The sequence below is a fragment of the Mixophyes fleayi genome, chromosome 10, assembly GCF_038048845.1.
Source record: "Mixophyes fleayi isolate aMixFle1 chromosome 10, aMixFle1.hap1, whole genome shotgun sequence".
Classification (NCBI taxonomy): Eukaryota; Metazoa; Chordata; class Amphibia; order Anura; family Limnodynastidae; genus Mixophyes; species Mixophyes fleayi.
This window is the reverse complement of record NC_134411.1, coordinates 12,942,431-12,968,084: the sequence shown is the minus strand read 5'-3', so window position 1 is coordinate 12,968,084 and position 25,654 is coordinate 12,942,431. Positions and strand designations below refer to the sequence as shown.

Sequence of the window (25,654 nt, the reverse complement as noted above, 5' to 3'; positions counted from 1 at the left end):
TATGTTTGTTGCGATTTGTACTGTAATTAAAAGGAACAATTCATATTTTCTAATAGCACTACTGAGCTTCCTTGAATTGGCCTTTATATATAATCAACATCTTATCATTCTACTTATATCTTCATTGTGAAAGATACCTTGATCTGAAAGCATTAGCTAACAGTGCTGCAGTGCAAACAGTGATATAATATTGTACCCACACAAAAGTAAAATACACCTATCAGCCACAATATTAAAGCAAACTGCCTAATATTGTGTAAGTCCCCTAGTGTCGCCAAAACAGCTCTGGCCTGTCAAAGCATACACTCCACAAAACCTCTGAATGCGTTCTGTGGTATCTGGCACCAAGACGTTAGCAGCAGATCCTTTAAGTTGTGAGGTGGGGCCTCCATGGCTCGGACTTGTTTTTCCAGCACATCCCACAGATGCTCAATTGGATTGAAATCTGGGGAATTTGGAGGCCAAGTCAATACCTTGAACTCTATGTCTGTTCCTCAAACCATTCCCGAACAATTTTTTTAAGTGTGGTAGAGCGCATTATCCTGTTGAAAGAGACCACTGCCATCAGGAAATACCAGTGCCGTGAAGGGGTGTACTTGGTCTGTAACAATGTTTAGGTAGATGGTACGTGTCAAAGTAAAATCCACATGAATGCAAGAACCCAAGTTTTCCCAGAAGAACATTGCCCAGAGCATCACACTGCCTCCGACGGCTTGACTTCTTCCCATAGTGCATCCTGGTGCCATCTCTTCCCAGGCAAACGATGCACACACACCCAGCCGTCCATATGATGTAAAACAAAATGTGATTCATCAGACCAGGCCACCTTCTTCCACTGTTTTATGGTCCAGTTCTGGCGTTCACATGTCCATTGTAGGTGCTATCAGTGGTGGATAGGGGTCAGCATGGGCACTCTGACCAGTCTGCGGCTATGTAGCAAGTTGTGATGCACTGTGTGTTCTGACACCTTTCATTCATAGCTAGCATTAACTTTTTCATAAATTTGTGCTACAGTAGCTCTTCTGTGGACCAGATGGGCTAGCCTTTGTTCCCCCCATGCATCAATGAGCTTTGGACCCCCATGACTGTTGCAGGTTCACCAGTTATGCTTCCTTGGACCATTTTCGGTAAGTACTAACCACTGCTACTGCATACCAGGAACACCCCACAAGACCCAAAGTTTTGGAGATGCTCTGACCCAGTCGTCCAGCCATCATAATTTAACCATAGTCAAAGTTGCTCAGATTCTTACACTTGCCCATTAATCCTGCTTCCAGCACATCAACCTCAAGAACTGACTGTTCACTTGCAGCCTAATATATCCCACCCCTTGAAAGGTGACATTGTAGCTAGATAATCAATGTTGTTCACTACACTTGTCAGTGATTTTAATGTTGTGGCTGATCGGTGCATGTTATTCTACACTGTAGACTCAACAAACTGCATCACACAATGAAACATGATCCGCTCTCATGAGGTCCGTCACAATGCTGGGACATTACTCAAGCTTCTGTGCTATGCAAAAATTCAAGGGAGGTGGCTTTCGGTTAGACATGTGAAACTCAAGTGACAGTGAGATCTGTACGAACAGGCTGGAACTAAGTGAGGGCCACACACACATCTGCAGTTAGAAATATTCTGCATATCTTTTGGAATTAAAGTATAATATAAATGATTAATATATTTAAGTAAAGAGAATACACCAAGAGATAAATAAGGGGTTGTTATGAAGTATCACTGTATGGGCTACTAGCCAAATTGAATCATATTGAAGGGTTCTCCCCTCCCTCCTCCCCGTGCTGGTCCCATAGTGGGATACCTTCGGCTGGGTCATTGGGCTAAGTGCATTTTTCTTCCTTTAACATCTCTTAAATAGGCTGCTGACCCGAGTCTCACCCCCCTTTCCTTCCCAGGATATAATTTCCCAGCCCTCCCCGCAACATTTTTCATATACTGCCCTCAATGGTCTATAGAATAGTTCAGAACGGCAGAGTCACATGTGCTTCACATTCTTAAAAATCGTCAATGGCTGCTTGTGAACCCCGATACCCCAGTTTAACATGCCGGCTTTTGACACACAAATATATTTCCCATCAGTGATGGAAAATGAATTGTGCTTTTGTAACAATTTGACCAATAAAGTAATACAATTGCATTTGAATATCGGAGAAACTTGATAATTTATTTCACTGCATGTAAATTGTGTAGACTTGTTTGTTAGGCAAGTATAAAATAGAGTAGCTTCTTGCGGTTATGTATGGAACACCATAAATGCCTAGAAAAATGGATAAAAAAACGTGGAACCAGTTTCAGACACTTTTGGGAGGATTGCAAATTGCTGTTTTACTAATAATCATCATCATCAATTTATATAGCGCCACTCATTCCACAGCGCTGTACAGAGAACTCACTCACATCAGTCCCTGCCCTATTGGAGCTTACAGTCTACATTCCCTAACACACACACACACACACACACACACACACACACACACACTAGGGTCAATTTTGTTAGCAGCCAATTAACCTACCAGTATGTTTTTGGAGTGTGGGAGGAAACCGGAGCCGAATTGAACTCATGACCCCACTGCTGTAAGGCAGAAGTGCTAACCACTACGCCACCGTGCTGCCCGACATATATACACAAATTGCTGTTTTACTAATAATATTACGACTAAATCTAGGTGCAGGACATCAGCAAAGGAAATTCTTCACACAATCATACATGACATGCATACATACAGGAAATATAGATTTTATTCATAGTGCATATACTGTAAAGAATCAGGACAATGATATACACGCAGTGGATTTACACATCCGCACTCATATCCATGGCGACTTCCACATACACACCCAAACACACCCACACACAGCAGTGTTTCAGACTTTGACTCTATTCACGGGGGAGTTTCCCAATGAACAAACTCAGACTACTGATAACAAGTGAATGATTTGTAAAGACGGTGTAGAGGGAGGGAGACGGATGCATTTGTATGGAGTCTCAGATGGAAGAGTATTACTACGGAAGCTGTTTGCATTGCTCTCTGTGTGATACTGCAGGTCACATTAACTTATTGTACATACACTTATTAGGAGAAAGTCCGATATATATTTAAAAAAAAACCAAAAAACAGCAAAGTTACTTGAAGTAAATAACAACCTTTTTTCAACTGTATATGTCACCTATTTCAATTGGGATATCATGTATCACCAAATGTAAGGTTACACTTAACAAATGTTCAGGTCTCTTGTGTACTATATAATTAAACCAGGAATTGAAGTTCTCTCTCTGCAATCTTCCGACTCTCCTCCTCTTTGCTGGCACAGACCGGGATTGGCATAGAACAAAGGAAAATCCCTTTGTCATTAGAGCTGGAGGTATGAATTGATCATTGGGAAAGAGACCAGAAGCTAACCACACCCTCCCTGAAAGAGCACGCAGGTAGACACAGGTGGACTCTGCAGCTGACAAATATTTGCCAACCCATATATATATATATATATACACACACACACACACACACACACACACACACATATATTGTGCATCAGGAAACGTGCAAGTTTTGGGGATAATACCGTGCATCACATACATAATACGAGTACCTTATACATTATGCTCAAATTTGTATAGGATGAGAGACCCCCGGCTGCATATCTTGACATTTAAAAATAAAGTTTGAACAAATTATACCGCACTCTTGATCTGCCCAAACTCCAGTAAATCACATCCACATTCAGACGAAGCCTTGCCCAATAGGCTCTCTATTGGGGGTCTGAAAATTGGGACAGCCTATTCAAAATCTGGAGTTGGAAAATCTGTCATATTAGTGGTGACAATTACGTAGTATATCTAATGACTGATTATTATTATCTGTTGAATTCATGTATGACAATGTATATTGCATGTAATCTTGTAATGTAATCTCAACGTGTGCTTTGCTAGATGACATGAGTTTGAACTTATGCTAGTGTCATTAATCTTTTGAAACTAGCCAGGCCCGGGATAGATAAGGGTCTTGGAGGAGTTTGAAGCCCCAAAGTTGTAAACCATCTAGCTAACCAAGCTGAATGAGCAAAGGTGGGAAATAAAGTCATGTGAACATTCCAAACTCAGGACATCTCTATCACTTTGAAAACCCTGTGACATTTGGCAGATCAATCTGTCATTATTGACAGCTAAACTCCAAAAGGTGGGGGGTGCTATGTGGAAAAAAAGGTTTAAAATCTTCTGCTTTAGACATCAGATGTGCATTTTCATGAGGGGTCTATCAAGAAAAATGTTCTATTTTCCTCAATTGTGTTCCCTCACACATCAGGCCTTCATTAGTAAGTATTTTCCCATTTTATTTTGTATAACATATTATGTGTCTTGTTATTAATTTTTGTAATTAAGCCTTGGAAACATTTTTCACATTAAATAAATTTAGTCTAGTGTATTCTCCGTGATTCTTTGTGAACTTACGAAGCCCAGGGAGGCTCATGCTACATGTGTATGTGATTTAAGTGTGAAACAGTAATAAGTAGTTTTGGTGAACGCAAGGACACCACAATAAATTGTTCATGGTGGCAGAAAATGGGTATAGACTGCTAAGTGACTAAGGTGACGCCAGTCACGGACAGCTGTTCAGATTGCTGTATCTGGGACAGGCTGGGCGTTCGTAACACTTATGTACAAAGAGGAGCTAGTAATCTCATGCCTACTAATAACCTGGGCTCACATTTAACCGCTAGCATATTTTATCGAATAGAATGGATATTAAAAAACAGCTGTTCATATGTTACATTTGCACATAAAATGCTCAGTTGTATGTTGATATACTGGACATACCTCACAGTACAAAGGTTCTGGGAAGACAAGTAATTTAAGTGAAATATTATATTAGAACTAGTCATTTTCCCGCCCAAATCTAGGCCAACAACCACCTCTACTATTACAGTTCATGAAACAAATATCTTGTGGTGAATCAGCATAATACATAGAGACATGTGACTCCACCCTTCTGTGATCACATTAACTCTCTCATAAAAAGCGGTAGCATTGTATTTCCCATCTGGTTCTACCAGTATGTTGTCCCTGCTACATATACCTTCCAATATTAACTTTTTTTTTGACACAAGTCCAACTACCGTATTTCCCCATGTATAAGGCGCTCTCATGTATAAGATGCACCTTAATTTTGGCCCCGAAATTTGAAAAAAATATTAAGGTAGCTGTCAAAAAAGGCAGGGAGAGTATAATTGCAGCCGGGCAGCACACTCTCACTGAAATGCCCCCCCCCCCCCTGACACTCTGCCTCTGTCCCCCTCCTCCTGGATCCCCGCTGCCACTGTGCCTCTGTCCCCCTCCTCCTGGATCCCAGCTGCCACTGTGCCTCTGTCCCCCTCCTCCTGGGTCCCCGCTGCCACTGTGCCTCTGTCCTCCTCCTCCTGGGTCCCCGCTGCCACTGTGCCTCTGTCCCCCTCCTCCTGGGTCCCCGCTGCCACTGTGTCTCTGTCCCCCTCCTCCTGGATCCCCGCTGCCACTGTGCCTCTGTCCCCCTCCTCCTAGATCCCCGCTGCCACTGTGCCTCTGTCCTCCTCCTCCTGGATCCCCGCTGCCACTGTGCCTCTGTCCCCCTCCTCCTAGATCCCCGCTGCCACTGTGCCTCTGTCCCCCTCCTCCTGGGTCCCCGCTGCCACTGTGCCTCTGTCCCCCTCCTCCTAGATCCCCGCTGCCACTGTGCCTCTGTCCTCCTCCTCCTGGATCCCCGCTGCCACTGTGCCTCTGTCCCCCTCCTCCTGGATCCCCGCTGCCACTGTGCCTCTGTCCCCCTCCTCCTGGGTCCCCGCTGCCACTGTGCCTCTGTCCCCCTCCTCCTGGATCCCCGCTGCCACTGTGCCTCTGTCCCCCTCCTCCTGGGTCCCCCCCCACTGTCACTGTAATGCTGCCCCACTCCCCCTCAATTCCCCCTGCTGTCACTGTAACGCTACCCCTGTATAAGACGCACCCAGGTTTAAGACCCAAAATGTTTGGGAAAAGTGCGTCTTATACATGGGGAAATATGGTATGTTCCTTTAATGTCTGATATAGACCTGTTTGATTAATGTCGGTGTTGCTGAACATTTGATATATTGGAAGTATAGGTCTGTACTCCTGCAAGTAGTTGGCATGAATGGCTTCTAATTCTCCTCAATCCATCTTAAAGTATATGTTTTAGTCTCTTCATGTGCTGCTGAAATCCTCTACATGGCTTAAACACTGTACAACCGTGATGGGCAACAGATGGCCCACCAAGCCTTCCCCTGCGGCCCCCAGGCCCCTTCCTGCACTTTTGTCAGATTTGTTATTATAACACCATCGGTCTTTATAATGCCTGCTGAAATGTTATTATAGATACGAATCTCATCTCATTAAATGTATTGTTTTAACTTATTACTGAGATTAAATGTAATGTGTGGCCCTTTCGAAGCTTAGAGGTAAAGCGTATCTGGTTACAGATCACTATTGTATAACACATTTGTGCTTTAAATGTTTCTGTGTTCATTTGAATACTTCTACCCATTAAGATTTATAGGCAGAGCCTTAACCAAATGAAAATTGTTTTCCTGCCTTCATCATGTATTATAATGACAGGGGTGCAGAAATGCGCAATTGTAAAACTATGACAGACATCAGTGTCTGCAAATAGCAAAAAGACCGAAGGCACAGAGATCCCAGCTGAGGAATTTATCCTCTCAGTTTTCGAAATATTCATTCAGTACTATACAAGCCCTAATAATTCACCACATTTCAAAGAGCTACTGCATGCCACACCTCCTAACGCTTCAAACAGCCAAAGAAAAACATTTTAAAAAAGGTCAGTACTTTTCAAATATAAACTATGTTAAGAAGTATGTATCTGAATCGCTTATTGTTTTCTTATAATTTGTTCCTCCGGCTACAGCTGTGACGGAATCTAAGTCTTTACTCACTTTTGTTTTTAGGACAGATAAGAGAAGCACATTTCCAATTAAAAAGAAAATGTGAAGGCAGATAAGAGCTGCAAGAACAAAAACATTGCAGGGAATTTAATAGCTGTTGACCACGGATTTATACTAGGTACACACTGAAGAATTTTCTGACCCACGTGTTATCTCAAACGATTGTACTTACGACTGAAGGTCCAATCAGTCTGGTGATTCATCCATACACACACAGATACGATTTACCTTCAGATCTGTGCTCTTTATCTGGTCCTCTAGTCTTTGGAGAATGACAGCACAATATTCATTCTTGTCACATTATCACACCGATTAAAACCGCCTTGTTATAGCTATCCACATGTCCTAACAAATTTCGTTAGCTTCTGCGACTCTGAAACAAAACATTCTGACTCAGAACGAACAAATTAATTATTCCTTCTACAGCACTCTCTACATTTATTCCCCGGGACATTCATCGCTAGCATCGTCTGAAAAGAGCCCGACTCTGTAAACTCTATGGAGATCATGAGCATGAGTGTGTAGACTCTACATGATTGTTAGGTGACTGGTCAAAAAATATTAAACAGTATGACCAACCATATGAGCCGACACTTTCGAACGACTTCTGACCATCGTGTCACTATACACACAGACCAGACTTCTGATCGAACAGTCGTATGGGGGCAGCGCGGTGGCCAAGTGGTTAGCGCTTCTGCCTCACAGCACTGGGGTCATGAGTTCAATTCCCGACCATGGCCTTATCTGTGGAGTTTGTATGTTCTCCCCGTGTTTGCGTGGGTTTCCTCCCACACTCCAAAAACATACTAGTAGGTTAATTGGCTGCTATCAAAATTGACCCTAGTCTCTGTCTGTGTGTGTGTGTGTGTATATGTTAGGGAATTTAGACTGTAAGCTCCAATTTGGCAGGGACTGATGTGAATGAGTTCTCTGTACAGCGCTACGGAATCAGTGGTGCTATATAAATAAATGGTGATGGCGATGATGATGATGTCGGCTGATTTGCCCAATTAATGGATGAAAACGCTCCAGTGTGTACCTGGCCAAACTTTGCCACAGGAAAACAAAATATCTACTTGGGAATACATTTTATGACAAAAAGCTTTTCTGAACTGAACTGTTTCGGATGCCATTGTAAGCTTTAAATCATCAAAGAAAAAATAAGTGGGTTAGGCTGGGTACACGCTAAAGGAGTTTCACCTGATTATCGTGCCAATCAGACGATAAATGACCATTATGTCAGATATCGCATTATTGTATATGCTCCCATAATCATGTTTTATCTTATCGGTTGATTTTATTTTATAAACGGACTAAAAATCTCTATAAGAGATGGAACAATGTTGGGCCAATTCTGCAGTGTGTATGTACTCAGGACCAGCAGTGTAGACAGATCTCCATAGAGTTTACAGAGTCACCATCTTTTCAGCCGATGGTTATGAGAGATGAAGATCACAGATCTGAAGGTAAATTATGTAAAACGTGTATAGTGTGTACACATGGATATGCATACTGATCGGGACTTTCAGTTGTTGGTAAAATCATTACTGCTATCGCATCAGAAGAAGTTTTCTGTAATATGTACCCAGCCTTAATTTTAAGATTAGTGCAAACAAGCACATTTTGTTTGCTTTACAGTTTTATACATAGACATTCACATACCTTACACAGAAACAAACATAACCTCATACTAGATAAACCCAGAAAGACTGTTAAAGCATCAGCACTAATAAGACAAGGGTGGATGTAACCGTTTAATGTAAGATTAGGGACTTATTTTAGAGATGTACATAAGGGTATGAAAGAGGGAACAGTGCAAGCAAGGCTTGGGGAAGGTTACTGGACACCTGATCCTGATTCTTACCATGTACGGATCAAGCAGAAGAGGGGGCAGCAGGTAGAGGAGGGGGTGGAAGTGTCAGTTCTAACTGTGATGCTGCCAACTACTGCTTCTCCGTGTCAGTGATAAGCTGGGAGTATAGCACTGTGCCGTGATATAATTAGATATATTCTGCCAAACTGTCAGTGCAGGGGAGCCTGATAAAATAAACGGTGGTGCTCTAAGAACCGCCTTAGTTTTCCTCATGGCAACGTTGGCCAACTAACTCCAACCCAAACAGACCGTATGCAACTCCAGTACAACCTCGGACAGTTGTCATCTTTCCTCAAAGTTCCTTCATTCCCTGCAGGTGACAGACTAGAGTCATCCTACATAGAACTGTATGTATCTGGGTAACTATCAGTAAGTCTATTTATAAGGGAACATGTTTTAGCAAGTATGTGAGCCACATTGCCCCTATATACTGAACCTAGTTCACAGTCTTAATTTAAGATTTCGAAACATAACAGTCACAATGTATAGACAGTAAAGTCATTATCCAGAAATCTCAACACCCTTAAAAACAGGAACTGGTGACTATCCTAGTGACACATAAGACAGGGGCTGAGAAGACATCCTTTAAATACATATACAATGCAATCTACACATTTAAGGTGTGGAATCATAGTATACCCACATACTGTAGTCTCAACCTATAGTATTTCATAATCTAAAATGAATAGACCTGTAGATCACAATGGAGCTGGATTTTTGGCGAGGTACCCGGTCACTCACGGCCACCCTATAGCCAACAAACTACGTTGTCATTATAATTTGGATCTGACAGGGCAAAAACACATTTTCAGTGCATAGCAATGTAGAGCAATTGTAGGATCATTAGACTTTAGCTACAATATACAAAACTTAAATAAAACTTGTTCTAATCGTTGTGGACAAAAATTTTCCACCTAATTCTAATGGATTACTGATCAATTTGGCATTCAGCATTTGATTTTACGGTTTTTATTGGTCACCCACACACTTGTCAGCTCTTAAAGAATTCAGCAACATTCTACTGGATTGAATGACTTTATTGTAATGTGTGTGGCCAATTTTAGCCTTCCGCTTATTTGCCAAGCTCTTTCATTCAACAAAAATGTTTACTTTGGCCTAGTTCACAAACATATCATCCTATTCAAGTTTCAGGATCTCTTATTGAAGTAAAGTATTGATGGGGAGGCTATACAGATACAGCCACGTATTTTACAAGAAAAATGGGTAAATATTAAAATTAGGGATTAAATGAACAAGGGTTAAGCGGACTTGTCGCAAACCTGACATAGGGGATTTTTTTTTATTTTAAACAATTAATAAAAGAGGTAAAAGATAATGTAACAAACCTCTTAACCTGTCTCTAACGGGGAAGGGGGATTCAATATGGAGCAAAGTGCCACCAGAGCTACGCATCATGACACTCTGCGGAAATGCTCTGGTTGGAATCAACGCTCATATCTGATCACACCTCACAGAGGTTCAAACAAAAATGAGCGGAGATTCCTCTACCATCATCACCGGAAGTGCACACAGCAGCACTTCACCCAAGTCTCTGGTGGCTCTTCGTGATTGAATGAATTCCCTCCCTAAGTGATAATTAGATACCCATTGCAAACACAATCTTACAGATGTGCAATTGTCTCTCCACCGCCTGCATCACTTTTTTCTTGCCCAAACCGTATTGATTTGCCAACAAAATTATATATAGAATTTGGACTCAGGGGTGCCGAGAGTGGATAGGTAAGACAAATACAAAATATCTGACCCTTGGGGCACTGAGGTGATAGTGAGGGTGGATGGGTCCCCAGCCATACTCGCCCATTCACAGCCCCAATTTAGCTACTGCAAGCAGGGGAAAGTGTCTGCGTGGACCAACAGCGTCTGGCGGGCAAGGTGCTTTCACACATCCATAGGCTGCCCATGCAGTACAGGTTTTTGACAGGGCTGTTCACACAGCTAAGGGGCAGCCTACATGACAAAGCAAGACATGGCTGCACTATTGTCCACTGTACCTCTCTGCCAGCCACCTTGTGTGCCCCAGAGCTCCTCACAATGAGGATTACAGACATAGACGAGAGGAACTGGATGTGAAGGGACAGAGTGCAGCCCAATCAGTCATTTATTTCCTGGGTGCTCTACTATGCAAAGGGTTGCCTAATAGAATAAAACTACAGTCTGAAAAAAAATATAATAATAATAATAATCATCATCATCCACATTTAGATACTTACACGACCATAATCATTGTCTAGATTTTAAATATAGGTGAGGGACTGACAGGTCCACTTTAACCAATTTTATTTTACTCTAAAGTTTAGTAAAAGATCCAGGCATAAGTTTGTTGACACAGATCTTATTTCTCTGCATATCTGCTATTATTTACACTGTTGTGAGTTTGTATTGCTTATTCCACTTAAATAAAATAAAAATAATCTATAGACAACCAGATCAGGGTGCCCATCAGTGGTCAGCTCATGACAAGTAGGTAGGTTACTTTGGCATCACTAAACACTTGAACTACTCTCAGGCATGGGGGAAATATTGTTTTGCTCAGTGAGTACGATGCATAAATTTGTTTACACTATAAATAGTTTTTTGTTTAAATGGATAGCACGGTTGTTAAACAAACAAGATTCCAATGACTTGGGCAAAAAATTAATACGCTCATATTAATGCCTAAATTAAACAGAATTATTACAAAAAAATGGTTTCCTAAATCATTGTTTTCCCATATACATCATTTTTACCATCAGAAAACTTTCATCAAAACATTTAATAACTTCTATTACATTGACTTTCAGGGTTTCTTCCATTTTCTTCTCTTTGCCATCAAAACCTTCACATCAACAAGACACAGTTGCCTATTTTCGGTTCCCTTGGATACACTCAGTTTACCTCTGTCTAAAAAGCAGCTGTGTTGTTTCCAATGGCAACAAACACACACACACACACACACACACACTGTCTGGATGATACAAAGGCATTGGTAAAGAACACAGAAGAAAAATGAAGCAATGTATTTAGAAAGGGTTGCAGCAGGCCATGTGCTCTCTAATAATTTGATGTCTGAAAATGCAAAACCTCCTTTAAGTGCAGGTTTTCATAAATATTTATAGGTCCCCATATAACAGCTAACTGTGCTACTAGGAGGATGGGATGAACACTGTGAACCTTTACCTCTATTAGTCATAGTGAGATCATACTTTTTTTTTTACATGGATTTGCCTTCAATGACATATTATATAGCAGAGACAAGGTTATGCCTTATCCACCTAGCCCCTTCCTACTCATAACAAACAGGTCTATACACATAGCATCCGAAATTCAACACCTAGGCGAAAAGCATGTGCACTCCCTTCTCCCTCCACCCTTGCATGCACCACCCTATTACACAGAGGTGACACAACAGCACAGGATAGCCGTCCACTGGGAGAGAGGACTCACCCCTCCCTTAGGCAGACAGAGGACAGCCACTAGTCACTGGCAATAATACTTCACATCACTCTGCAGGAATGTGTATTATGCTGTGTGCATGTATAATGGGATTCTGGCACTTCTTACAGAGGGGAAACAGGACTTGGCTTGTCAAGTGCAAGCTTCACTCCACCCAAACTCATAAAATATCTGCAGAGTAATGCTAGTCAGAATACAGACCACCAGTTATTGCTATTAACCCTGATACCACTACAGACTTACAGGGAATTAGTCATTGGCAAAACAAACATGAACCAGATACCCATGTTTAACGCTCAACTACAGCTCCAGACTGGCAAAGCATATGGAGAGTGGTCACTCACTAGACACATACAATCTGTAGACAACCAGGAACCCAATTATTAAAGCTCAAAACACCTGTTATCCATGCAATGGTCTTATAATCTACACACCATGCAAGTACATTACCTAACCAGGCATATACATATAAAGCAATCTTGGGCAATGTGTAGCCCCCGCTGGCTGTCATAGCCACAAATTGTCTGCCTTGGTCATGAACTGGGATTCTATAGTGAACATTAGCAAGTATCAGAATCATCAACTCGTCCTTTCGATAGTCAGGTACAATGTTACAGAACTTGACACTATGAACTTTACACACAAGTTGTTAAACACTTGCATCATCCAGTATGGAGCCCAGTAACTGATCACTGCAGTGCTACTGTCCATATTAATGTATCTCCTGTCCAGCTCAGGGTCTCGACTACATTGTTCCATAGCTGTAGGTATGTCACATTCACTGTATGCTTCATCACAGACGGCTGTGTGAAATGATTGAGCTTCTATTAACGTGCCAACAATGGCCAAAGGCAAATGTGATTTGTATGTAGCTAAACAGAGCTGAGAGTGTCCAGTGTAAATGATCTGAATCCAGGGGAGAGTATCAATTGACAGCACCATCCAGGGGTGCTAAAGCTGTTCAAGGTCATAAAAGGGAGGGGCTTCAATGACCCCTTAAAAGGAAGAAATGTAGCAGTTGCAGTACTAACACATTATGACTGAGGAAGGAATGCAATAAAAACAGCACACCCTAAGGATCAGAGCAAATGAAATGACACACTAAGAAAATCACAATGTCTTGTTTGTGTTAGGATGCCTGAGCATTTGTATGTAAAGGAGGCTTAATTACAGGCTGAAGCAACCGATTGATATAACCTATATATACACACACTGCCCTGTGAGTAATTTAGATGCATTACACAAAACATCCTAAAGTTCTGGTCTAACAGTGGAACACATCAAAGAAGTGGATGATATCACTTACATGTTAAACACAATGTTTCAAAACTGACAAATCATGTAACTTTTTGTTGTTTTTTTACATAAGTCCAGCCACAGAAAGTAGTAACGTATCACAGAACAAGAGACATAGAAGTTTGGATACAATCGCTGAAATGAGCCAAATATGACAATATAATAAGACCCCTGCCCTGAGCAGCCTAATCACCACGTGTTCTGCCTTTTTTGTTTGTTTTATTACAGTAGGGAGGGAGTACTATAGGTTGCCAAGTCTAATGAGTATGACAACCACAGGATTTAAATTTAACGGTGTGAATGCCACTGTCAAGGAACAATTAACACATTGATTTTTTTTTTTCTCTGGACAGTCTAGATAATTTACTAAGATCAGTGTCTGGGCGCTCTAACGTACAGTCATTTAGGTTCTTATATTTGGAACTTTCTTACCTCCATAACCAGAGCTGGACACCGATATTGTTTGTCCCTTCTGCATCATCCGTGCCCGCACCTGTTCCTGTACGCGGGCGTTGCGCAGCTCCTGGTTCTCCTCACGCAATCTCCGGTCCAGTTGCGAGTCCGTAGGCAGCGCCAGCGATGTGATGTCCGTGTGTGGCTGCAGGGCCGACATAAGGAAGTGACCGTCCTGCATATTCAAGCCTCCAAGGTGGAAGTTTACTCTCCCACAATGTACAAATGTCTACAGTCAGCGTCTTGCTCACTTGATGGTACCCCACCTAAACACTATATGGGCACTCTCCTCCACCTGTCTGAAGGAGCCTCTCTTATGTCTGCTTCATTTAATTCTCTAAGTTCTAGAACTCTATTTAAATAATGCAGACTGTTCCTGCCTGTCACTGGCCTCCTCCACGCTCTCAGTCTGTTTCTGCTTCCATGCCCCACCCTGTCATTACCTCAACACTCCTACCTGTCCCAGCCCTTTTCTCTACTCCACCTCTCTGGCCGTTTGCTTTTATCCTGCTGTCTCTCTTTCCCTTCTTAATTCCCTGCCCTACACTATGCTCTATTCTCTGCATACTCTATTGCATGTTTTCTATGACACACCAGCGCCTGTCTCTTTCTGACTTCTATCCTATTTCTTGAAGGCTGTTTCACACCTGAATTACAATCACTCACACCTGCTGCTACACCTTGCATGCACACAGATCTATCAGACAACTCTTTGCTCACAAGCCCGGCTGAGCTTCCTCTTCCCTCTAACTTGCACTCTGTTTGTCTATTTCACACCCCACTCACTGCACTCCTTTGCTCCTCTACAGGAATGTTACATCCCCCTGTCAGCAAGGAATCTTCCTCCCGTCCCCACAATTAGAGTTGGCCTCTTACTGCTCTCACATCTCACTATAGCAAGTCTTGGACACCATAGCTTCGCAGGAAAACATTATGTCTCAGGCCCCAAATACAGTAAAAACCATCATTCTAAATTAAACCTATAGAACATTTTTCTATACAACATCTCTACATGATACTTGTATATAACCTGCAGAGAATATGAACGCTACATGATACTATTATGATTAGAGCATCCGTCACTTAAATAATACAGATTAAAAATATACCCTCATTATTACAAATCCCCTGAGCATCTCTTAATAACCTTATTATAATACACATGTGATATCTGTATAAACAGTGCATTCTAACGGCACCAGTGTTCATTAAAAAAGTGTGTATTACAAGGCATAAAGCACCCCCTACTGTAAGTTTTATTACATATATCAGAAGTCACGTTGGATTTTTGTGTTCTGTATAAAAGCACTCGGCCTACTTTACAATACACTACAGACCGTCTCTACCATGAACTAACCGGTTATAAACCTGCATGTTATCCCAGACTGACAGTTTCTAATGCCACTTTCAGGCCTCAGTTCACAGCAACACATCCAACATCACCCATGTGCCATGAAAGCCCTAATATGACCCCAGTAACAGACACAGGTGTCTTATTACAAGGCAATACGAAGTAGAACAACAAAATATTAATACTAAGAAGGAAAGAGGTGACCATTTTCTTATAATCTTTCTCTCAGGCATGTGCTGTTGGTGGTCCTGGAAGGGTGGAACAGGGAGACACTGATCTATAGGGTAAAAGATAAATGGGCTATAAAAAAAAAAGCACAGAGGCCAGCCTTAAAGCTTCTATATAACTCTGACTACATCCCTTATAAAACAAAAACAACAATTTTCCAACCCCCTACTCCTACAAGAAGCTGTTCATTAGTAGTGAATTTGACTTGTGCCCCATATTTTTTATTCACATCTGCAGTGAAATACTGTAAATAGTGCAAGATTCTGAATTGTATTTAGAGTGCATTAGTCTGAAGAGAGACATTATTTTGTATCTCCCATAAAGACTTATTTCAAAAGATGATGCACAAAGAACATATGTGCTGTAAACCATAACAACCAGATTATAGCTGTGAACTAACTGCATAGTGCAAATTAAACTAGTGAAAGCTAAGATATGATTGGTTGTTATACAAGTTACGATACACTAGTAACTCCCACAAACAAAATATTTGGAAAACAGTTCAAAGGAACTGCTAAAATGTAACATTTTCCATACATTTGTACTAGCCAATGTGAGACACTTATGGGCTTGTTCACCTGGATGTTGCTACACCCTATACCTGTCAACATTCCCAAATAAAAACATGAGGACACACTTGGTCAAGACCATAGTATGCACAGCCATGCCCCTATCTGTTACAGGCTAAAACTGGACTGATGGGGATCAAATTCTTGCTGTTAGTGCAATTCAGCTGGGCCCTTAATTCCAGTTTCTCAATGGATCTGATGCACACTTGAAATGAACTAGGATCTGAATGAAGGAACACTATAATGGCTTTAGGGCAGCGCTGCGTCACACAAACTCCATGGGTGCCTGAGTGCACCAGTATAGGCCATTTACTTGTTCTATTAGCTTTTCTAAATTCAGACCACTTTGCAATGGGGCAGCACGGTGGCTCAGTGGTTAGCACTTCTGCCTTACAGCACTGGGGTCACAAGTTCAATTCCTGACCATGGCCTTATCTGTGTGGAGTTTGTATGTTCTCCCCGTGTTTGCGTGGGTTTCCTCCGGGTGCCTCTGTTTGCTCCCACACTCCAAAAACATACTGGTAAGTTAATTGGCTGCTAACAAAATTGACCCTAGTCTCTCTCTGTCTGTCTGTGTGTGTGTGTTTGGGAATGTAGACTGTAAGCTCCAATGGGGCAGGGACTGATGTGAGTGAGTTCTCTGTACAGCACTGCGGAATTAGTGGCGTTATATAAATAAATGGTGATGATGATGATGAATGACATCACTACACAGCACTACTGGAAGTGTAAACATGCAGCACCGGTGCTTCCCCCGTCTACTGGGGCCCTGGTTAAGAACTTGCTCCAGAGCCCAGGGGCCTTCAGAAACACCACAAATTAGATCCCATATTTAACATGTATGCATTGTAAAGATTTAGGCATGCATAAAGAGCAGCTGCAAGGCATTAGGGGCTAGATTTACTAAACTGCGGGTTTGAAAAAGTGGAGATGTTGCCTATGGCAACCAATCAGATTCTAGCTTTCATTTATTTAGTGCATGCTACAAAATGACAGCTAGAATCTGATTGGTTGCTATAGGCAACATCTCCACTTTTTCAAACCCGCAGTTTAGTAAATATACCCCTAGGACTCCATGTCATGTGGAAAAACACACGTTGGAATACAACCTGTGCAAACATGAGGTCTATGGTTATTCTTTGGAGTACATTCACACTTAGGACTTTATTTAATTCTGGGACTATGTAAGAGTAAGGATACAAAACTATTCGGCCAGGTGTGTATCTGGAAAATTTTGCACCCTGGACACAGACATTTGCAATAATTATGCCCTTGTCCACCTTAGACAACATCTCTTTCACTATGACCACCCATTTTTCACTATACTATGCCAACCAAGCCCATGATAACTATAGTATGATATAACATTTGTAAAAGTACTGTTGGAGTTACACTATCTAGTTGTCCATATGTACAGAAAAAAACAGGTAATAAAAAATAAACCTCTATTGTACAATCCTAATACACAGACCCCACTATTTTTTTCATTATACATTTTGTTTCTGTCTTTCTTTAATTCTGCTTCTCCCATCTGGGGGGCGAATATATTAATTTGCGATTCTGGCAAATATTCCAGACTCCAGTATTCAGCAACATTGCCGGTTAGAAATAAAATATTGCCTTTAATTGAACTGCCGTTTTTAATGTCGCCGGATATCGTCGATTTGCCAGAATCAGAGTTTAATACAATTTACCCCCTGATTATTTTTCTTTCTACAATGACATATTGAAGCCTTGTTTTATCTGCTCCCACAGGCCTCTCATAGTTCAGACAGAAGTTATATATATTTCCATTATAAGACCAGGAGATCTTTTCAAGTTAAGTGGCTGATTAAGAGTGTCATTCAATTGTGCCCCATCCTCAGCTGATCACCTGAATAACACGTGGTTCCTCTGTAGCCTAACAGTCAGGCCCGGCGCTCCCATTAGGCAAGGTTAGGCACCTGCCTAGGGCGCCGGGCTCTGGAGGGCGCCTGGAGGGCGCCACCGAATTCTAAAAGACTTTAAAACTGTGCGGCGACCGCTGACCATACCTGTCACGGCTGCCGCACAGCATTCAGATGCACGGGGAGGGGGAAGAGGCTATTTTGTCACCACCGCCGCCTCTCTGCTCCGTCTCCTCCCCTCCACTTACTAGTGTCAGTGAGTGGAGGGGAGGAGACGGAGCAGAGAGGCGGCGGTGGTGAGACAAGGTAAGGAAAGGAGGGAGGAGGGCGGCGATTTTTGTGGGGGGGGGCGCCGCTTTTTTTAAAAATGCCTAGGGCGCCGTGGACCCTAGCACCGGCCCTGCTAACAGTGTGGTCAGAAGTTGACCATTCTCACAGGCCAAGAGCAGTAATATTCCGATTGTAGTTTTTGCCACTCCCAATAATGATCCTCTTGATTTCAAGAGAGTAATTTTTAGAGGATGCAGTTATTTTCAACCCAAACATGCTATATCAGGCCAATTCCCAATATCAGTTTTATTATCTCACCATGTTTATTTTGGGTGTACAATGCACTATGTGTATTTCATATGTGTCATGATTTACATGCTGTTATAAAACCCTTAGTTGCAATACATATTCTGCGTAGCAAGACATAAGTGTTATTTACAGGTTCTCATTGTTACATACATAACTAAATAAATATGTTTAGTTAGGATGAATTGAAACAAATCCCAATTTCTAGAGGTTTAGAGTTGGGTTGTTGGTGTTGACAGGTGAAAATGTAGATCGCTAGCTTGGATAGAGTTTTGATAAATAAGGTTTACACAGTTTGTTTAGTTACAGCATATTTGCACTGTATACATTGATTTTAAATAAACCTTTATGTCTCCGCATCATATAATATACCATATTTAAACTTGTGGTATACAGAGCATTGCTAATGTATCATGTTAAGGTTGAAACTTACAAAGTTTTTTGTCTCGCAAAATCATTGTTGATTTAAGTACAACAATGTAGTCGGCTTTCCCAGGTAAATACAAAAATGTTAACAAAGGGTTTAACCCATTTTGATGTTTTACAAATGAGTTGTAAATGGAATTTTAGAAGTGCACCTGCTTCCAACACAGAGTGGAGAACAGCCATTGTGTGGGCTGACTCAATATTCGTGAGAGCACATCCTATCCATTCATTAGAAATTGGTACCTGGTGGGTATTAGCCAAGGTTCATGAATAGTAGTAATGAATTGCCTCACTGGTTTTTAGCGAACTGTTAGGCTACACCCTCATGGTTCGGTCAACCTCCACTGTGTGTGTCTTAAAGTAACAGCGACATAGAGTTAAAGTGTATCTGTGCAGCTATTTTCTAAGCCACAGTGACATTAGTCTAGCAGGAATACAGACCATCTCCATGGCAGATTTCTGCAAGTGAGTGGGATATCATAGTAAATTATAAACCTCGTCCCCCCTTAATTCTAGCTCCTATAACTGCCCGCTAGCTATCTACAGTATATCAGGATAGGACATAGCTGTCCCGGAGTCAATGTGGATAAGTGCAATGATGGATATGATCTCCTGCAAGTGCTGCTATTAATGCACCAGTAACAGCTCTTCCATTATTAGTGCTGATGGGTTCTAGGAAACGTGGTGATGTCACTATGACATCACTGGGATTCCTTTAGATGTGGGGAATCCTTTTAGAATGTAGAGTTGTTCCAAACTGGATCTCTACTAACTCTTATCTCTACTACACTACTACCAACACTATTAGTACTATTGAAACATGTTACATAAGCTACTATTAGAGACAGATAACACTAGAGTTGATGGTCTTGGCGCTCAGGCAAGATCTGTCAGTCCTTTCCTTCACTCTAAAACAGGCCTGTCCAACCTGCGGCCCTCCAGATGTTGTGAAACTACAAGTCCCAGCATGCCCTTCCAGCTATCAACTGGTTGTCTACTGGCAAAGCATGCTGGGGCTTGTAGTTTCACAACACCTGGAGGGCCGCAGGTTGGACAGGCCTGCTCTAAAAGGTCTCCTAAATAATAATAAATATAATATATAACAAAAGGTGGAAAGGAAGAAATTGAAAAGTGATTTTCTTCCCTAATCTCCTCCACAGCTTATTAAAACCACATCAATTATTACGTGTGACACTCAAGCATTATGTTTGAGCATCATTCACTCATACAATAATGTGTGAATGTAATGACGGTCACCCCAAAATATCCCAAATGATGCAAGGAACCCCAAAATTTGTTCTGCCACCCCAGGGCCTATCCATTTTTCCTTTCACCTTAAGGACTTGTGCACCAAGGTACAGAGTACACATATGCAGTAAAAGCACAGCATGAGGTTACAAAAAAACAAACCTAAAAATGCATATATTTGTCCCTGGACCCTATAATGGCATCAAACCTTCTATAACGTATTATGAGAGAACTGTTTAATTGCATTTTAGACTAAATTGCAACAGTCTCACTAATAATCTAAAAGTAAGACGGATTAGGATCATGAAAAAGAAATTTTTTTCCTCCCCTATTTGCCTGTTTTTCCCTAAAACTATCTTTATAATTATATCTTTAAATACTTTATCAAAAGCAAGTTCTATATAAATATTAGGGGGAGGAGGGGGGGAAGGGAACGCCAACTAAACAAATGGATAATGACTTTCTGAAAGCATTCAGCACATCACCTGTCTAAAGATTTGCCTTTATGACCGGTTAGGAGGTCACACTTAAAATGACAATAATAACTTAAATACAGATTCTTCCTCTATGCAACCTTGTCTATCCGGTACACAGGGCGAGCACAAATAGAAAAAACACTTTCCATACTAGTGAAAAGAAAAGCATTAAGATGTACATTTTCCTCTTAAACGAAAGAAGATTGTGAAACATCACACACCTATTTGTAGCCATTAGCAGAGGTAGTAAACATGTAGCTGTCATAGAACTACAAGCTCAGTATGCTGAGACTGGTCAATTCACAACAAGTGAAAAGACACAGATGTCCCAAGCTTGTTGTGCAGACTGAAATGAAGATACAAGGCCTCAATTAGATTAAGGAGAAAAGCAAAAATAATGTTCAAACTTGCTCCTTGACAAACCATGTTGCAATGCAAGGGGTGCAAATGATAAGTTTTGTTTTGGGGGGGTTTTTTTGCATGCAAAAAAAATTACTGGCTGATTTTGTATGTGGCACAGAAATACTAGACATCTTTATGTTTACACTACAATTTGGGGCTGAGCTATTTTAAATTTGCCCCCTCCCCTGCAGTGCAACATGGTTTAGCCAAGGTGCAAATCTGCTCCTTTTTTTTGCTTTACTCCTAATTCTAAATGAGTCCCACAATATTCCCAATGGCATATGCTGTTTTTGTAGGGATCCCATTTCTCTATGTTCTTCTCGATAACTTCAGTAACCTATCATTCGTGAATAAAAGGGTACAAAGCTAAAATGATTTCCCTATGAGATTAAGCGAGGAAGATTTTTTGCATATACATTTCCTACGTTCTCTACTGTGAAAACTTCACATGCAAAATTGCAGACATACACAGATAATTATATTGGTACACCTAACTATTAATACTTCTGTGACCAGCATGTGTGGTATCAAATAGAGATCTTGTTCCAATGGCATATATGTAAAATTATGCAACTATATCTGCTAATGTTCTTTCCTATAAGAATGGCTAGTAATTAAGCCTTGGCAGTGCATGTACCATGTAAAGTGTAGAGACCTCTTGAACATTCCTTTACATGTGAAACATCTGTTCTGCAGTCTAGTATACTAGACTATTCCACTCTCTCTCTCCTCTTGATGAAGTGGTAGAACTGCAGATAACATATATTACATTACTCCATTTGCACAACTCACATAGTACTCTGCAAAGCATAGCCTTAGTACTGCACACCTGTAGCAGATCTCTTGTTTAAGATATTCTACTGTTTATTAAAGAATTAAAACAAACATGTGTCTTGTAAATGTACTTGTATGTAAATTGCAAAATGTTTGTCATATATTTTTTTCCGTCTTCCCTTACATCCTGCTCAGCTTTGCAGCAAAACCATAGGACATCTTTCCAATGCTCTCCATTAAACCGTCTTACACTAGATAGATACATCCTTATCACTTAGTGGATTCATGCTACTACATACAGTCTTATCCTATTAACTACACGACTGCTAGACAGCAGAACACTAATATAAACTACTGATTACTTAACCAGAAATGCTACAATTTATGTTCCCTATTGAATGATTTACTATGATGCAGGTTTTAAAAAAATAAATTTACCGCTACACACCTTGCACGGTACCTCTCTAATATTGCCCATCTATAGTGCTACAGATACCCTAACCCTTTATCTGCCAGAGAGTTGTCAAAAGTTACCCCGTCAACCACTGCCTTGAGGATAATTAACCCTTCTATGTCAGATGCCTTTAGAAAATTAACTAGCCTCTCCAAGAAGCTCTTTAGCCACTCATACCTGTCGCCGCACACCAGATCCTTGGTGTATCATGGTGATCTAAAATGACTCTGCAGAGTGTCTGGGGCGTGAGAAGTCCTAGAGGTAACAACCCAAATTGTATAAAAGACAGAGAATGGAAACAGTATCATCTCATGTCGTCACTGGACCTGTTGATTTACCTCCGCCCTGTAGAATGTTAACCCTTTAACTGGCCAACTCAGGGAATAAGGATGGCAAGAAGCGGTGCCAGTTTTATGGAAAGAGGCTTAAAGGGTGAAGTGACAGTGCAAAGGACTCCGGGAGGAATAGAATCACAGTTCTGCAGGTTTGAAATGCAAACAGGAGTTCAAATTGAAGCTTTGTAGATATAGGAAGAACATTTTTCACTGATGTGACAGGTAAAAGTGAAGATTTGTCACAAGTGCACTGTTACTCTCTGGTGCCTAATATATAAAGAATGTCACTTACATGGAGCAGTTACATATGTACGACAACGCTTGCTTGACAAGTCATGACTTGTGGTTTATGTATAATATGAGTGGTCTGTGAACACACATGTCATTACATAAATCAGCTCATTGGTCTATTAGTCTGGTCAGTTGTCCTATATGATAAATGACATTTCTAATACTTACATAGAGCTACAGGTGCGCACTTTGATGTCCATCAGTTTATCTCCTCTTTCTTTTATAAACAGTGTATTGTCTCTGTACTTTTCAATCCCCATTGAATTATAGTTTCTATTATTGGATCCTGTTATTTTTCTAAACTAATAGTTATTCCTGAACTTCCTAAAAAAAAAAGCAAAGCAAAACAAAACAAAAAACCCTCGTACAGCTGTTTTTTGCAACTCAAGTATTAAAGGTAAGTCATTCAGTAGTTTAAGTCTACTAACTTTAAAATACACGTTGATCCAATATGCAAATAAAGGTGAAATATTTAGTTCTGACAAGTTGCTAAAACATTTGAATACTATAAATATCTGGAAGGGTAATGAACATATGTGGTCAGCCAACATTGTCATTTTACCTGATCTACATCCATTCTGCTAACATTCCGCTCAAACAGGGCTTTAAAAAAAAAATGATAATTGATCCATATGACAATCATAAGAACCCTGCACATGTCCCTGGATCAAAAGAGCACGCAGGACAGAGTATAGATAGCAATGAAAACTACACAATGCGCCCAGGCTCCATCCTGTACTCTCACTGCATTGTCCACATTGGCCATGTCATCATAGGAATCAATTATCTAAAAAAACAAACAAACAGAAACAAAACAATTAGATCCATTATGCTTTGTTAAACAATAAATGAATTGAATATGATGAAGTGGAGATGTGGACTGACTGGTCATTTGAATGCTTCCTAATGCCACTAATGGCTCTTCAAATAATAAGTAAAACTTGCATTTGTAAGTCATAAAAGGTCTGTCCTTGCAGAATGCCTGGGTTTGCAACTTGTGATATTGGACACGTTACACTGTTGTTGGTTTGTGATTAAACAATTAGAAGTACTGATACTGCATTCTCTAGTCCTGTTTTTTTTTTGTTTTTTTTTAAATAATGCATTTTCACTGCAGACACAGTGACAGGAGAGTCAGAAAGTACATGTTTCACTGACTTAGTCAAGGTGCACCTTGACTGATGAGAGCCCCTGCGGGTAACTCAAGTTCAGCCTTGTTTTTTTGCTTCTCACAGGGAGTGGAAGAGGGGCCAGTCATACCCTTACTCCCCAGCAGGTATAAGCTTGCATGAAAGGTTATTATGACCACACCCAGATCTTAATATATTCTCCACCTAATACGACAACACCCATACAGAAAAGTTTGGAGTGAATAGAGAGAAGCAATTGGGATTTGTGTAGCTATTGACACACACACACACACACACACACACACACACACACACACACACACACACACACACACACACACACACACACACACACACACACACACACACACACACACACACACACACACACACACACACACACACACACACACACACACACACACACACACACACACACACACACACACACACACACACACACACACACACACACACACACACAGTAATAGATACCACTAGAATGAAAATATTTCCTATTTAGAATTAGGATTTACTGCCACTATACTTTTCAATGAAATGTTTACCAAAATATAGGTATTGATTACTCTACACAAGACTTGTTTATCTAAATATATTTGTATTAACTGAAATGAGTGGGGGTAGCCAAACTTATTACTAGTAAATATTAGTTTGGAACCGTGCCCCCCCAAATGGCCAGAGAATCATGAAACCTATAAGTGAGTGTATATATGTATGTATCACCCGGACAAGGGACTTTTATTAAGTAAACAAAACCTTTTAATTTATATACAGTTTGTATAAGATCTGTTTTCTATATAAGGTCCACAATAAGTTGGACCATTGGAGGAAGATAGCCTGCAGTAAGCATAATTATTAACCACTGATAGAAAATTCAGTAGTATATTGATCTTCCGGTTGAACAATCCATCAATACATTGGCATTCCTTGAAGACAGATTTGGATTAGCACAAGGGCCAATGGAGCCAGGATTTATGTAGTATCGATTTGATTACAAAGCTGCATTAAGTGCTGCAATTGGCAGATTTGTGAGTAATAAACGGTGATTGATTATAACCTTAGGTCTAGCTCTGACTGACAAATGTGCAATGCTTATCCCTTAGATTGTACGCTCCTTCGAGCAGGACCTCCTCTCCTTCTGTTCTCCACCACCTTAACTCTGCTCTCCAGCTCCATGTCTCTTCCGTGAGGTCCTCCTGCCCTTCTACCCCCCTCTCTACCCCGCTGGGGGCTCTCACCTCTCATCTAGCTGTACATTGAGCTTCTGAGTTACTGTGCTTTTTGTTAACTGTACCGTGCTGTCTCACCCTGTATCGTGTTTCTGTCTGTCCCTGTACGGCGCTACGGATACCTAGTGGCGCCCTATAAATAAAAATTAATAATAATAATAATAATAATAATCTTCCAGTAAAGAAAGTACGGTACAATGTTTTGGAAAGACTGTAC

The 25,654-nt window shown here is 40.9% G+C and overlaps 1 protein-coding gene across 2 annotated transcripts in view; it reads right to left on the bottom strand.

Annotated features, from left to right (window-relative positions):
* The window catches only part of PKP3 (plakophilin 3), a 50,171-nt gene extending 27,456 nt beyond the window's left edge, over positions 1-22,715 (bottom strand). Inside the window, exons 1-2 of one of the 2 annotated variants that reach the window (XM_075187873.1) lie at positions 22,609-22,715; positions 14,021-14,186 (exon numbers count right to left, since the gene is read on the bottom strand). In XM_075187873.1, coding sequence (XP_075043974.1) covers positions 14,021-14,186; positions 22,609-22,641 — 199 coding nt within the window. In that variant the 5' untranslated portion in view covers positions 22,642-22,715. Of the gene's footprint in view, positions 1-14,020; positions 15,801-22,608 lie in introns of those variants that run through there. The other variant, XM_075187872.1, reaches the window with a different exon arrangement.
* Positions 22,716-25,654: the final 2,939 nt, after the last annotated feature.